Here is a 14,469-nt window from a genome sequence, read left to right as displayed (position 1 = left end):
CTGGGTGGGGGTCCCGGCTGATGTGCTGTGGGTGTGAGCGGTCAGGCTGGATCCCGTGCGTGTCTGAGGCTCCGAGCCTGCCCCGTCCCCGCCCGGAGCACAGCCGTGCTCTGCCCCCGGCCGTCTGCATCACCCTCACCATGGCAGCCGGCTGGCGCGGAGGGGCTGGGGGAACGTGGGCACGGAAGGCCCCGTCACCGCCACGGGGGCTGCCCGCCGGAGGACGGGGGTGGCCGCGCCTGTGCCAGTGCAGCGGGGGGCCGGCGGGGTACCCCCCTCCCGGGGATGCGGCGGTGTGCGCCGTACGGGGGCCGCTTGGCTCGGTGCGCCCTGCCCGGGGCCGCCGCTGTGTGGTGCCCGTGCCCCCCCCCTCCTTCCCGGGGCCGCCGATTCCCCCCGCCCGGGGCCGCGGGCCATGTGCCCCCCGCCGGCTGCCGCGGCGGCCCCGTCCCCCTGCAGTGGCCACGCCCCCCTCCCTCAGCCAATGGGCGAGCGGGACGCGGCGGCGCGGGGCGCCCCCGCCCACGTGCCCGCCCCGCCCCTATATAAGGCGGCCATCTCAGCCGCCAGCAGCGCCGCCTCCCGCCTCCCGCCTCGCCTCGCCGGCCCGGCCTCGCCTCGCCTCGCCTCGCCCGCCGCCTCCCGACCATGACCGATGCGGCCGTGTCCTTCGCCAAGGATTTCCTCGCCGGCGGGGTGGCGGCCGCCATCTCCAAGACCGCCGTCGCCCCCATCGAGCGGGTCAAGCTGCTGCTGCAGGTGAGCGCCGGGGGCTGGGGCCGCCCCAAGGTCGCTGCAAGGAGGGAGGGAGGGAGGGAGGGAGGGAGGGGAGAGGAGGGGGGGGCGCGCCGGGGGGTCGCGGGGATGCGGCGCTGACCGTGGCATCCCGGTGACATCCCGGCCCCCACAGGTGCAGCACGCCAGCAAGCAGATCGCCGCCGACAAGCAGTACAAGGGCATCATCGACTGCGTGGTGCGCATCCCCCGGGAGCAGGGCGTCCTCTCCTTCTGGCGCGGCAACCTGGCCAATGTGATCCGGTACTTCCCCACCCAGGCCCTCAACTTCGCCTTCAAGGATAAGTACAAACAGATCTTCCTGGGCGGCGTGGACAAGCGCACCCAGTTCTGGCGGTACTTCGCCGGGAACCTGGCGTCCGGGGGTGCCGCCGGCGCTACCTCCCTGTGCTTCGTCTACCCCCTTGACTTTGCCCGAACCCGCCTGGCAGCAGATGTGGGCAAAGCCGGGGCTGACCGGGAGTTCAGCGGGCTCGGTGACTGCCTGGTCAAAATCTTCCGGTCGGATGGCCTCCGGGGCCTGTACCAGGGCTTCAGCGTCTCTGTCCAGGGCATCATCATCTACAGAGCCGCCTACTTCGGCATCTACGACACCGCCAAGGGTAGGTTGACCATAAAGGCACGAAAAGGGAGATGCTGGCCTGTGGCAGGCCTGTGGTGCATTTCAGCAGATGCTGGCGGCTCACCTGCCATTCTCCTCAAAACCTCTCTCCTGCAGGCATGCTCCCGGACCCAAAGAACACCCACATCGTGGTCAGCTGGATGATCGCTCAGACCGTCACCGCTGTTGCCGGTTTGACCTCCTACCCTTTCGATACAGTTCGTCGTCGCATGATGATGCAGTCTGGCCGTAAGGGAAGTAAGTGCCTGCCTCCTTGTGTGGGAAGTATTGAATCAACCAACTGAATCAACAGTTGGTGGGGGAGCTAGGGTGAAGGCAGAGTGGCTGGGCTTTCACCAAGACGTGTAGATATCCTCGCCTCTTGCAAGCGGCTGGGTGCGAGAGGGGCTGCAGAAGTGGATGTCAGGTGGGGGGACACGGACTGGTCAGTCTCCACAGCACACCTGTAAGGTGGCGTGCACGAGTCAGATACTTGTCAGTAGGTAGGAACAGCAGCACTTGCCCAAGGATGTTGCAAACTTGTGTCTCTGGGCCAAGAGGAGACATCCCTGGTAGCAGGCACGGCCTGGCTGACTGCGCAATAGCTTTTGGGTCTGGAAGTGTTGGTGTCAAAGCAAACAGTAGCTGCCTTCTGCTCTAACCAGTCCTTCCAGTGTCTCCTGGGGGTGGTGCAGCAGCAGCATATCTCATGGGCAGTCTTGTGCTCTGATGCACTAGTACTAGGGAAAGTCACTCAAGAAATGGGATGCACTTAAAGTCACGAGGCTGGCAGGTACATTAGGCCATTTCTAACCTGGGTGGTAGGTGTCACGGGCATCTGATTCCTAACGCTGGCGTCTCCTGCAGGTGACATAATGTACACTGGCACTATTGATTGCTGGCGGAAGATTGCCCGCGACGAGGGCTCCAAGGCGTTTTTCAAAGGTGCATGGTCAAATGTACTCAGAGGAATGGGTGGTGCTTTTGTCTTAGTCCTGTACGATGAGATCAAGAAGTACACATAAGCTGTTTCCTGTTGTGAACTGGCATGTTGTTATGTGTAGTCTATGACCGTTCATGGACTTGTTTGAAAACCATCTAGTTACTAAACAGCGATGGCTGATGTTTATACAGGTTGGCATGGGGCAGAGGTGACTGCCTGCCCTGCCTTTATCAAGTTATTCCCCCTGATGGGACTCTCTGGTTTCTATTTCAGTCACTCCTGCTTAAAGAGTACAAAGAAATAAAAATCTGAAACCAGCTTTCTTCATCTCATGTTTGTTCTTGCAGCAGCTGCAGCATGAGAGGGTTGGGGGTCTCTGCCCTGAATGTAGAGAAGGAGGAAGATGAGCCACCTCCATCCTGCAAGCCTTGCTACCTTGGCCTCCGGCAGGTAAACACAGAGCAGGCTGCTGAGGAGGCTGTGCAGTGTTTCCTTGCCAGTGGTTGTGAGCTGGAATGGCGGCTGGCAGCCCTGAAGGACTCACCGGGCTGATCTCCCCTGAGACCCTGGTAACCAGAGATGATGCGCTGGCTGTGTGCCACCAGTCCTGCCTCTGGCCTGTCTGCTCCCCGGAGCTGATGAAACCTGGTTTTCAAAGTGCCAATTGCCTAAACCTTCTGGAAAGCACAGCCTTGCCCATGGCACTGAATGCCTGGGAGGCTGGAGAAATGTCTACGGGATATTTGCTGCTGTCTGGAGGAGCAGAGCTGGCGTCGCGTACTCTGGCTTAGAAACTGAGCTACCTACTGAGGCGTGTTAAAACCCAGCCAGAGAACGTAAGTGCAGGTAATTGCTGCTCTTCTGGAGGAACCCTGGCTATCCTTGCCCTCGTGTGAGGTGGTGCGCTGTGGGGATGTAGTAGCTGAGCAGAGACAAACGGCTGCTGTGCCAGGGCTGTGCTTGCCAGGCAGGGAGTCGCATCCCCAGGCTCATCCCCTACCCCTGACAGTGAAGTTTGTCCCAGCCCCAAACTCTGGGGGAAGGGAGAAATTCCTTCTGGGATTCTTGCTGGGGCAGTTTGGGGAAAACACTGCAAGACTGGGCAATGCGTGTGGCTTGGCCTTCACCCAAACATCCCTGTGAGTCTGCGAGCCGCCCCAGTGGAGCTGCCTGGTTTCTCCCTGGGGAGCTGGGGTGGTGAGTGGATGCTCTCCTTTGCCCTTCCATCAAGGAGTCCTTCCTCGCCACCCCCACGCCTTTGGTCCTTTCTGGCTGCCCGGGCCTGCTCAAAGCAGTTGATCTCAATCACTGAAACTAATCTCAGTGCCGTCCAAGGCAGCCAAACAAGCCCTGGTGTTGCAAAGGGCAATAGCTGGTTTTATTGCTGAAATCTAAGCAGGGCAGCCGGGCACGAGCGTGCAGCACCGTCCCACTGCAGACGGCAGTGGCGTGCTGGGCCCCCTGTGAACGGGTGCGTGGGTTTGTGACGGGAGGGGGTCTCGTGCCGTGCTGTTGAGCCTAGAGCCTGTGCTGGTGCTTTCCAGCTGCCCCTGCGGTGGGAGATACCCCCGCTGCCTGCTGTGGAAACAGTGGGGTCAGTATTTCCCTGGGAGATGCAGAGCAATGCCACCAGTGGTGGGGAGCAGGCAGGGGGGCTGTGTGAGGGGGCAGCGTTACAGGGCAGCCCCTCTCCTGCTGCACAAATGCAAGCTAATTAATTAAGGGCTCTCAGCTCTTATTGCCTCCTGCTGCTAAGCTCTCGGGGATTTCAAGGGCTGTCCTGAAATGCTGCTTGTTCCTGAACGCGGGGCATCCTTTCCTCTCCTTTCCTCCTCGGGGGATGCTTGGCCAGGCTGTAGCACAGGGAGGTAGGTGCATCATTTCGTGCTCTACACAGCGGGGGGTGACCGCAGCGCTGGGCCAGGCTGTTGTGCCGGGCGGTGAAGGAGCAGAGCTGGGGGACCTCGGAGTCCTTCACCCTACAGCATTTTGCATTGGGCTTGGAGAGCAGGGCTGGCACCGAGAGAGACGGGTTGTAGCTACTACCTGCAGTAGTTAATGCCTTTGGGACTCGGGAAACCCAGCCTGTGTTTCACAGCTTTTTTTAGCTCTGGCACATGGAGATGCAGGGCAGAGCCCGCGATGGGTTTTCCCTGCGGGGAGCACAGACCGGCAGCCCTCTCCAGCCTGGGGTCCCATGGGATTTAACCTCCCCCCCCCTCTGGGAGCGGCTTTATCTGGGGAAGCAGGCTGGGGGGGTCAGCTCCTGCTTTTGCCTGCCACAGGAGCACGTTACAGAGGGATTAAGGGTTTTGTTCTTGTGGGGAAACTGAGGCACGGGAAAGGGACTGGGGCCAGCCAGCGGCAAGGCAGCAAGCTGAGGGCAGTCCCCCAGCACCAGTGGTGTGGGTCCAAGGACAGCTGGGGCAGGGGAGGATTTTCCTCTTAAAAACAACTCCCGTGCCTGGAGTACCAAAGATCTTGTACGTCATGACTTCCTTCAGAGGAGCTGTGCCCAGCCTGGCGTATCGGCCTCATCGCCACGGGGAGGGGTGTAATGCCGCTTTCGTCTCGGCCCCTTGCCCAGCGGCCGTAAATCCCAGGCTTAGGAGCTGTTGACGCAGCATCGCTGCAGACGGGATCATACGGAACACTTGTCACTGGCTGGGGCAGGTGGCGAGTGGCGCTGGGTGTTTGGAATGGCTGGGTGCTGTGCTGGCTGTGAGAGGGGGCTGCCCTTGTCCCCCACCAGCTCTGCGGGGCTGGGACCTTGCTGGCTGGGCTGGAGGCTGGGGGGACCACCCTTTGCCTGGAGGTTTGGGTGCCAGGCAAGGCAGGGGCAGCTGCCCTCTTCCGGGGGGGGGGTTGGGTGGTGCTGATGGCAGCAGGGATGGGAGCGGGGCTCGGGGGCTCACCCCAGGCGGCGGGAGGGAGGTGTGATGGCTGAGCTTCCCTGCGCTCTCCTCTGCTGGAGATGGGCGCAGGGCCAGGCAGCGATGGGGACAGCAGTGTCCCCCAGCCCTCATCTCGCCCCACATCCAGGCTGAGCTGTGGAGACCACCAGGGAGCACCGTGGCTGGGAACAGAGGCAGGAGGGATCTCCAGCCACCTGGTGCAGGCAGGGAGCGGAGGCTCAGGGTATGCTCAGCAGGCAGGGGGGCAGCCCCAGGCTCACTCTGAGGCCGCTTTTCTCCCTCATGTTTACACCTTCCCATCTCTGCCTTCCATGTGCCACCAAAGCCTGACCTGCTCCAAGCCGTGTCAGCGCCACGCGCAGCTGTGCGGGATCTGAGTGGGGCAAAGCTGCGCCCCAGGGCCGAGACGCCTCGGCTGGAGGAGGAGCAGCAGGAACCAGTTGTGTTGTGTGGAGTTAACCTGCTCCTGGGGAAACGGGCTGGTCTGAAGGCTTTCTCCAGCACATACACCACCCCTCTCGCTGCAGGGGCTGGTGCCTGGATCTCACCAGGCTTTGTGATGGAGACCGTCCCACCTCAAGGACCTCGCTCACAAAAGGTCAGTGTGATGCCGGCTCATCCCTGGTGGTTGGGCCACCCCAGGCTGTGTCTCTGGGCTCTGGATGGAGCCAGGAGTCCCCCTGCCCCTGTGTCCTTGTCACTATGGGCCAGGCATGGCCCCAGCATCCCCCACGTGCTGCCTGCACCGCTCTGGCAGCAGCTGGGGTGGGAGAGCAGGGGAAGAGGCGACACTTTGGGTCACACGGGGTAGAATCGGTTGTTCCCAGCGGGATGGGTGCAGTGAAACCACCTGCGGGACTGATGCTGCTGCTGCCCAGCCATGGGAGGTGTCCCCATCAGCTACCCAAAGCACATGGGGCAGGCTGTGGGGCACGAGCTAGAGCTGTCCCCGCAGGGACACAGCCCTGTTTGTGCACACCCTGATGCCACACTGAGCTGCTGGGGGAGGACAGGAGGAGCAGTTTGGGGCACACCGAGCCCTCAAGAGCTGCCAAGACCCACACCAAACCCCACAGCATCAGGGAGGTTCTGGGAAGTGGTGTCTCGCTAGGGTTTGATGGTTGTCGCTGGCCACTTGTGCCTTGAAAGGCACCCAAAACCCCAGCATGCTGTGGCCGGCTCGGTTCATAAGATCTCCCCAGTGGAGTGCTACATGGCTTCCTCTCCCATCCCTTGGAGTCCAGCCCTGCAGCTTTTTAAACGAGCCCATTATTTTATATTTTTGAATGCCTGGATGTGGCAGTGCCCTGGGGACCTGTGGGGCTCTTTAGGATAGCACCAGCAAAAGCTGAGGCTAGTTTGATGTAGGTTGACCAGTCAGAGCTGTTCCCAAGCTGATCACACTGTCATACACCAAAAAAAGTTAGTGTGTGTTTATTGGGATTCATTGCAAGCGTCTAGGGAGTCAGAGCGAGCTGTCTGTGTGCCAGTCTGGTGGGTGACATAGCAGAAACAGCGCACAGCCCAAGGAGAGCTGTAACAGCTGACCAGAAGCATTTGCCTTCAGGCTTCGAGAACCATGAAGCACATGGTCCAGCCACCCAGTCACTATGGTGCCATCACCCCGTGGGGATGCAGGTGGAACTGGGGAGCTTGGGAGCATCCCAGCTGGGGCTCGCTGCTGCCGTGTCCCGCAGGCGTCTGGCAGTGTCGGTGGGGGCGGTGGGCGCAGTGCCCCGCACGGCTCCCTGCGGCACATCCCAGCACACGAGGCACCAGCCGTGGGTGCAAAGCAAGGCAACCGCTGCCGCCTGCGCCCTGGAAGGCAGCTTTCCGTGCTGGGTGGGAACGTCTGCCTTGTGCCGTGTGCCAGAACAGCAAACGCCCTGCAACCCTGCCCTGGGAGACAGACAGCCCCTTACTGGGCTCCCTCTGAGCTGTTAAACCTCAGCAGAGCCCAGGCAGGCGCCCGTAAAGCTGTACAGCAGCTTCCGAGCAAGCCCCAGGGACGCCCAGCACCCCAGAGCTGCGTGTGGGGAGGCAGGCGAGGAGGACCTCGTGTTGCTCCCCAGGTACAGCTGTGATTAACACCAATGAAGTTGGATTCGCAATTACTGCTTCTCTTCAGTGTTTACAAACTGCACGGGGCGGGTGTTTTTACAGGTTATGAGGAGCAAGGCAGCATTGCTACACACGGAGCTATTCTGACGCAGTAATTCAAACCAGGTTCTTGCAAAGCTGCTTGGAAAACGGACCAGACTAAGCTGTGAAACACACCAAGGTAAGTCTGGCCATGTGCGGCATTATTCTTGAACAGATCCCCTCCTCCACTTTGATTTTTACACGCTACTTTTTGCTTTGCAATACCTCTGCATCCAGACAAGTTCTTATGTACAATACAGTGCTCAGTTAAACAAGCAAATCTATCACCCACCTATATTTAGAGATTTCTAAACACTAATGTTGGCTTTTATGCTAACGCAAAATCTGACTCAAAAGAAATTTGGTCTGAAGGCTGCTGCAGATTACCCAGTTGCTACCAGGGTGTGGGAAACTCCGTGGAATGGCTAGTTTTATCCGTTATAATTGGACATATGACCAAGCATTTGAACTAGGTGCCCCTCCCTGTTGCTACAGTCAGCTAGTATCTTTTAATTCACCCAACTTGATTCAAATCGTTGTGAACTTGATGTAGTTGGGGTAAGAAGTACATACTTAGTAACGTATTGGATCAGATTATCTCTGTTGAAGTTGTTTCAGCCATTGACTGTGTAACTAGGGTGTATGAAAAGGATCTAGGGGACGGCCAGCGTGACAGACTACGTGGTCCCTTCTGACTGGGTCTGTAAGCAAGTCCTGAGCTGAACTAGGCAGATCTTTAATGACAAGAATGAAAACCACTGACTGAACATGGGCTGGTTTTCTAAAAGCCAGAAAAGAGGAGTCCTGTGCCGTGAGCACTGCTGGGGAAGTTAGTTGATGTCAGTTGATAACTGCTACTTTGGACAACTTGTGCGCTCAACCAAATTTTCTTTGTGCCTCACCAAACCACAAAGATGGTCCTAGCACCGCCTGGCAGCCCTACATCAGCTGAAGCCCTGCGTTTCGTCACTCCCAACCGTAACCCTAACCGTAAAACACACACACTATCCCCGAGTCAGCTTCTGTTCTGGGTGTCCCTTGAAGCAGGACCATCCCTTGTCCTTTATGGCACCTGGAGACTAAGAAGTTTGCATCCCAGCAGGCCTCACACGGCTCCAAACCTATTTTCAGATTTTAAAGTCTTTGACTCCCGCTTGGAAAAAAAAAAACCTAATTTTTATGGAGACCAACCTTCCCGGCTTGGGCCGCTCCCAGAGGAACCCCGAGGCCCTCGCCTGGCCGGGCTGTGCTACCACACTTGGAAAAGGGCTTTGCGTAACCGAGTTGTACCCACTCATTCCTCCTGCCCTTACCGAGTATTACACACCACCTTAGAACTGCTTAACTGAAGAGCCTCTGGACACGGGCTTCTGGAAATAGGCTTCAGATTAGCAGATGATCAGCAGTGTCCAAGATCAGCGCTGCTTGAGTTAACCCGAACACACGCTCACCCAGCCTGGCATTAAATTGTCACACTGACAGATGCACCCCAGCTTGCCAGCTCTGGGGTAGAGTTCACTCCCTTCCTTACGCCTTACTTTTCTAAAGAAAGGAAGGACACATCCTTAGGCTAAGCAGACCTGAGGTTTCCCAGTCAGGGTTATAAAGCCAGATGGAAAATCTTTATTGATTATAGGTAGTCTTCCATAACGATTCTGGGAGATAAAGCATCTCATTCATCACTTGTATTATTTTATGATACTTAGTATAGTAAGAACACCTTAGGAAAATTATTTTAATGCAAATCTGTAGCCCGGTACTTAATCCCAAATAGAGCAACAAAGACACAGGCTATAGAGTGCTATTACATCATGTAAGAGACAAAATATTATTGCCCAAACAAGGTACTTGACAACATTAAGGATGGGTGTGTATTCATCCAAGTCCTCAGTGGCCAGTGCATTCAAAAAAATCTTCCCTTCTCCTTCACATTTAACCACTCCAAATACTGACACCGTTTTGCAGAACAGGTTAGTTCAGACATGCAGTTGTATTCTACTTCAAATGATCACCAATCATAGCAGCAGCTTCCAACTACATATTTGTACTCATCAGCGGTATAACGTGCAGGCAGTTTTTGTTTTCAGTAGTTTCCAAACAGAGTTGGGTTTCGTGTTCTTGTATCGGGCAGTATCAGCTGGGACAATGTAATTCTGTCCAACTGCAGCTTTCCAATGTTCAACAGGAGCTCTTAGAGCTCCAGCCAAGCCTGTGCTGGCTACCTCTGACAGCCTGTCTGCTGGCCAGGGTGAGCAGCAGCACGGTCCCCAAGCCCTGCATCTCAGTCGCTCCAGCCTGTGTTGGAATGGCATCTCTCTCAGGCTGCTGCACACTTTGGACACATTTAAAATAATAAAATGAGCAACAGGTACAAAGCTTACTTTTTTCATGACTTCTTTGCTGTGCAGTTTACCTATTGCTCGAATACATTTATGGAAATCTTAAACATTTGAAAACTACCAAAATAAAAAAGACAGGTATCTAAAGGTGTACTGAACTCAGAAAGGCACCCAGCAAAGGCTTTCCCAAAAGTAAATATTCTTGCTGAACAGCTTGCTCCTAACACTGGGTCTGCAGAGAACTGCAGTTTCAGCAAAATCTCCAGTGCTGCTGGAGTTAGAATTGGTACCAGAGTACCACTGATGACAGAGAGGTACTCATCCTCCAAGCTAGTTGCAGCACGTTGCCCTTGAATGTTGTCTGTTACTTCTGCTTTGTTGACAGATAAGCAATAGCTCCTGGTAGCTTTCTCCTGTCTCCGAACACCCAGCAGATGTGCAGTGTTTCATTTGAACTGGTTATCAATCAGGGTTCCTTTCATCTTGGCTTTCTTAGCTTCCAATTCAGCCTGATTAAGAAAATTAAGACAGAATGAAATAATGTCTGGATATATTTCCCTTCAGTGCTCCAGTGAGGTCTGGTCTTCTTGTCTGACCACTGCAAGCTTTTCACACCAGGAGCAAAAGCAGCTCAAGTCCTTTGCTGACTCCCTCCTCCCCTGACATACAAAGCGAGGACGACCTTTAAAATCATAAAAAGCCCAAGACTAACTGCACAGGAGACAATTTCATATGTTCTGTCCTCAAGCGGAAGCTGCACATTACCCCCTGTGTTCATCTACTGCTCTCCTGTTGCAGCAGGTAAGATCAGCTGTATGTTCTTGCCATTAATTCTTCCAAGTGACCCTTTAAGTAGCAGCTGAGCTGTCAGGTCCTCCACAAGGACCTTAGCTTGCCCCAACGCTGCCAAGCTGGCGTGAGAGCAAAGCATTACGGGGGTGTTCTGGTTGGCAAAGCTACAGCCTGATTCCCCCTTCCCTTGTTCCTTGTCGTGTTGGTCATGGAAAGCCTCCCCGCAAAAGCCCTGCTGGCTGCTCTTCAGTTAGCCCTACAGGTAATTGCATATGATTTTAAGTTCAGGAGGACTAAAAGAACACCTCTATAAAACCTGTAAAGGAAAATTCATCCTCACAAAGCTACAAGTTACCTATCACTGTACCAGGATCTCTCTATACTTGTAGTCCAATATGCCATATAGCTTTTGTGTATGAAGCCAACAGATCTCAGGGATTCGTGTTCAACACTGAAGACACTCACCAACTCCTGCAGCCTTCTTTTGCTCATGCCTTTGCGCTCCAACTGTTTCTCAATCACTTTTGCGTTCTGTGCGTAAGAGTCTGCAATCTCCCTCTGAAATACATACAATGTCACTTTGCAACAGCAAACCCCAAAGTAACACCACCTCACCCAAATGGTGAGACAATCACTGGCTCTGAGCAGTGTCTGAGACAGCCGCCCGGTTTGGATGTCACTGCCCCTAAGGGCAGACAAAACTCACCGCTTCAATCTCCTCCTCCTCTTCATCAATTGTGGAGACTGTGACAGAACTGAACTTGCCCATGTCTTTGGTCCGTTTGGTCATCATCACCTGGGTGAGAAACAGAGTATTTTGTCAAACCTTGGCAACAGTTGTGCCACTAGGGATCACTTCCCCCTCCAGAGCTTTTAAGGCTTCTCATGCAAGCCATTGAGATTACCTGAACTCCATGGCTTGCAAAGAAGAACTATCCCCAGTGACTTCTAGGCTTAGGAGTTGTCATTAGCAGAAGCAAACTCAGTGACTTTTAACAGGTGAGACAGATTTTGTGAATTACTGTGCAGACTGCCAATCTGACCTACTTACAAGCAGAAACATTCTGGTAACTGAGCCTAACTATCAGGCACAGTCTAGATTTCCAAGTTTATTTTGCTTTCCTTTAGTGCTAGAACTTCAAGGTGCAGTGACCTCTGTAAAGGAAAACTTAAGGCAGACAGTGAGAAGACACCAAAATGAGTTATTGTTTAGAGGCCCTTTCCTTTCTTTTTTCTCCTCTTTGCCCCCTGCACTAAGTGATTTTACTCCCCACACCTTTCTGAAAAGCAGAGGTAGTCTTTTCACTTCTCTAAAGACAATTACCTTTTTGGGAGGTTCTTGTTTCTGAGTGTATATGTTTGTTTTCCCAAAGCCCTGGCCAAATTTGACCACAGCACCATCAACAATGAACGTCACGGGCGCGTTTTTCTGTTGGTGTTGATAAAAGAGCAGCAGTCCACACCTGGAAACAGAAACACACGTAGCTGTAAGAAAACCCTGATTCTGCATTCCTACGGTTGCCTCACAAACGTTCTAAAAGTCAGTAAAGAGCTGCTGGGGTCACTCACTTGCCACACTTCTTCCTGAACTGCCGCTCTATGCCTTCTGGTCTGGGGGAAAGAGGAAGAGTCTGAGAGGAGTGCACAAGCAGCGGGCACTGGTGGCTGGCTGACAGACCCCAGCCTGGTGCGGGGGCAAGGCCCGAGCAGGGCAGCCCCCTCCCCGGGCCGTGGAGGGGCTCTCAGGGCTGGGCAGAGGTCCGCTCCCACCTGCGCAGGAAGACGCTCTCCTCCTCCTCGGCGTTGCAGAACTTGTGGGCATGCTTGGCGGCGTCCATCACCCGGGCGCGGTCCCGTGGCCGCATCGGCAGCTTCTCCAGCTGGCAGTCTGCGGGGCGGCAGCAGGGCCGGGCTGGCGGCGGGGACCACACCGGCACCGCGGCCCCCCGGCCTGACCCTTCCCCGGGCCCCGCATCCCCTGGGCCCGCGGCCTGTAGCCCCCCCGGCCCGGGCCCGCGGCCTGTAGCACTCCCGCCCCGGGCCCTCGGGCCCCGCTGCCTGTCTCCCCACCTCGGGCCCTCGGGCCCCGCGGCCTGTCTCCCCACCTCCTCGGGCCCTCGGGCCCCGCGGCCTGTCTCCCCACCTCCTCGGGCCCCGCGGCCTGTCCCCCTCCGGGCCCCGCGGCCTGTCTCCCCACCTCCTCGGGCCCCGCGGCCTGTCCCCCTCCGGGCCCCGCGGCCTGTCTCCCCACCTCCTCGGGCCCCGCGGCCTGTCCCCCTCCGGGCCCCGCGGCCTGTCTCCCCACCTCCTCGGGCCCCGCGGCCTGTCTCCCCACCTCGGGCCCTCGGGCCCCGCGGCCTGTCTCCCCACCTCCTCGGGCCCCGCGGCCTGTCGTTCCTCCCCGGCAGCCCCGGCCTGTGTCCCCCGGCCCGCGGCTCACCCAGGACCAGCACCATCTGCCCGCACAGGCAGTAGTAGACGTGAAGCGGCTTCTCCCCATCATCGTACTCCTCGCGGTCACGGGTGTCGGAACAGACGACGGAGCGGGACACAACCTTCGGCATGGCGGCGCCGACACCCGCTCCCCCTCTCCCCCCCCCCGCTAGCCCGGCCCCGCTCCGGCTGGGTGCCCTGGGAAGAGCTTTGGGGCCGGTGTGTGCCGCAGGGCTGAAGGCGCCCCGCTTCCGAGCCCGGGCTAGCGCAGCGCGATGGCGTGTTAAATGCAAATGACAATGGCGCGATGGCGGCGTGACGTCATTTCTTACAACAAACGGGCGGCTGAAGCCGGCCTGGAGGCCGCGGGGGACGGGAGGCAGCCCCGCCCCCCCCGGGGTGGGCACCGAGCGGGGTCTCTCCCTAGCAGGCACCCGGAGCTCGTCCAGATCCTGCTGCGGGGGCTGGGTGAGAGCAGGAAGGGTCAAGAACAGGAGACTTTCAGTGCAGCCATGAAAGCAATATTTTTATTATTTCCTTTCAGCTTCTTGCGCAAGGCGGTGGGCCTTCCTGCCGTGGCTTTTTCTGAGGCCACCCCCCCGTGGGGCTGTGTTACATGAAGTTACACGTGAGGATAAATAGAAAAACAGGGCCTATCCAGTCTGTTCTAGTCAACAGCAGGGAGAAATTGCTTACTCCCAAAGGCTATTAAAAAAAGGTAGAGATTATTTTCCCTTGGAAAAAGCTCTCTGTGGAAGCAGAAAGTGCAACATAACAGGTTGTGCTGGTTTTGGCTGGGACAGGGTTAGTTCCCTTCACCGTGGCTGGTACTGGGCTGTGGTTGGATCCTGCTGGAGCAGCGCTGCTGACACAGGGGTGTCTTCGCTATTGCTGAGCAGGGCTGGCACAGAGCCAGCCAGTGGGCTGGGGGGCACAAGGAGCTGGGAGGGGGCACAGCCGGGGCAGGTGACCCCAGCTGACCCAAGGGGTATCCCATCCCGTATTACAGCATGCTCAGTACGTCATATTCAGCTCAGGGTAGAAGATGGAATGGGGAGACGTTCAGAGTGATGGCGTCTGTCTTCCCCAGGCACCGTCACGCGTGCTGGAGCCCGGCCGTCCTGGGGATGGCTGAGCACCGCCTGCCCATGGCAGGTGCTGGATGAACGCCTTGGGCTGCTCTGCCGGCCTGCGGCTCTGGCTTTACCTGTTAAACCGTCTTTTTCTCAACCCACGGGATTTCTCACTTCCCGGCCCCGACGCGGGGAGGCAGCGGGCGGCTGCGCGGGGCCCAACTGCCGGCCGGGTTCAGCCGCGGCGCCGGCCAAGGGGCAGGAAGAGCCCTGCCGGTACCGAACGCCGCGCAGCTCTCACGACCAGCCGCCGCCATTTCCGCGCCGCCACCACCCTCCCCGGGACGTCACAGGCCACGTCCCACCCCCGCCGCCGCAGCCCTTGGTACAGCCCCTGCCTGAGGCGCCGCCCCTCGCCCCCGCGCCGCGGTGGTAG

General features: G+C 57.3%; 2 protein-coding genes across 2 annotated transcripts; one reads left to right on the top strand and one right to left on the bottom strand.

Moving 5' to 3' along the window:
* Positions 1 to 552: 552 nt before the first annotated feature.
* On the top strand, positions 553 to 2,658 carry SLC25A5 (solute carrier family 25 member 5). Its single transcript, XM_055818186.1, has 4 exons — positions 553 to 759; positions 911 to 1,397; positions 1,514 to 1,654; positions 2,264 to 2,658. Exons 1-4 carry the CDS (start codon positions 649 to 651, stop codon positions 2,419 to 2,421), a joined length of 897 nt encoding a protein of 298 aa, XP_055674161.1. The 5' UTR covers positions 553 to 648; the 3' UTR covers positions 2,422 to 2,658.
* A 6,459-nt stretch (positions 2,659 to 9,117) lies between these two features.
* Positions 9,118 to 13,280, bottom strand: STEEP1 (STING1 ER exit protein 1). Its single transcript, XM_055817899.1, has 7 exons — positions 12,968 to 13,280; positions 12,298 to 12,415; positions 12,097 to 12,138; positions 11,852 to 11,990; positions 11,234 to 11,323; positions 10,993 to 11,085; positions 9,118 to 10,244 (listed from the first exon to the last, which is right to left on the bottom strand). Exons 1-7 carry the CDS (start codon positions 13,089 to 13,091, stop codon positions 10,182 to 10,184), a joined length of 669 nt encoding a protein of 222 aa, XP_055673874.1. The 5' UTR covers positions 13,092 to 13,280; the 3' UTR covers positions 9,118 to 10,181.
* Positions 13,281 to 14,469: the final 1,189 nt, after the last annotated feature.

The sequence above is a fragment of the Falco peregrinus genome, chromosome 13 (genome assembly GCF_023634155.1).
Source record: "Falco peregrinus isolate bFalPer1 chromosome 13, bFalPer1.pri, whole genome shotgun sequence".
In the NCBI taxonomy this organism is placed as follows: domain Eukaryota; kingdom Metazoa; phylum Chordata; class Aves; order Falconiformes; family Falconidae; genus Falco; species Falco peregrinus.
This window is presented reverse-complemented; position numbering and strand designations above follow the sequence as displayed.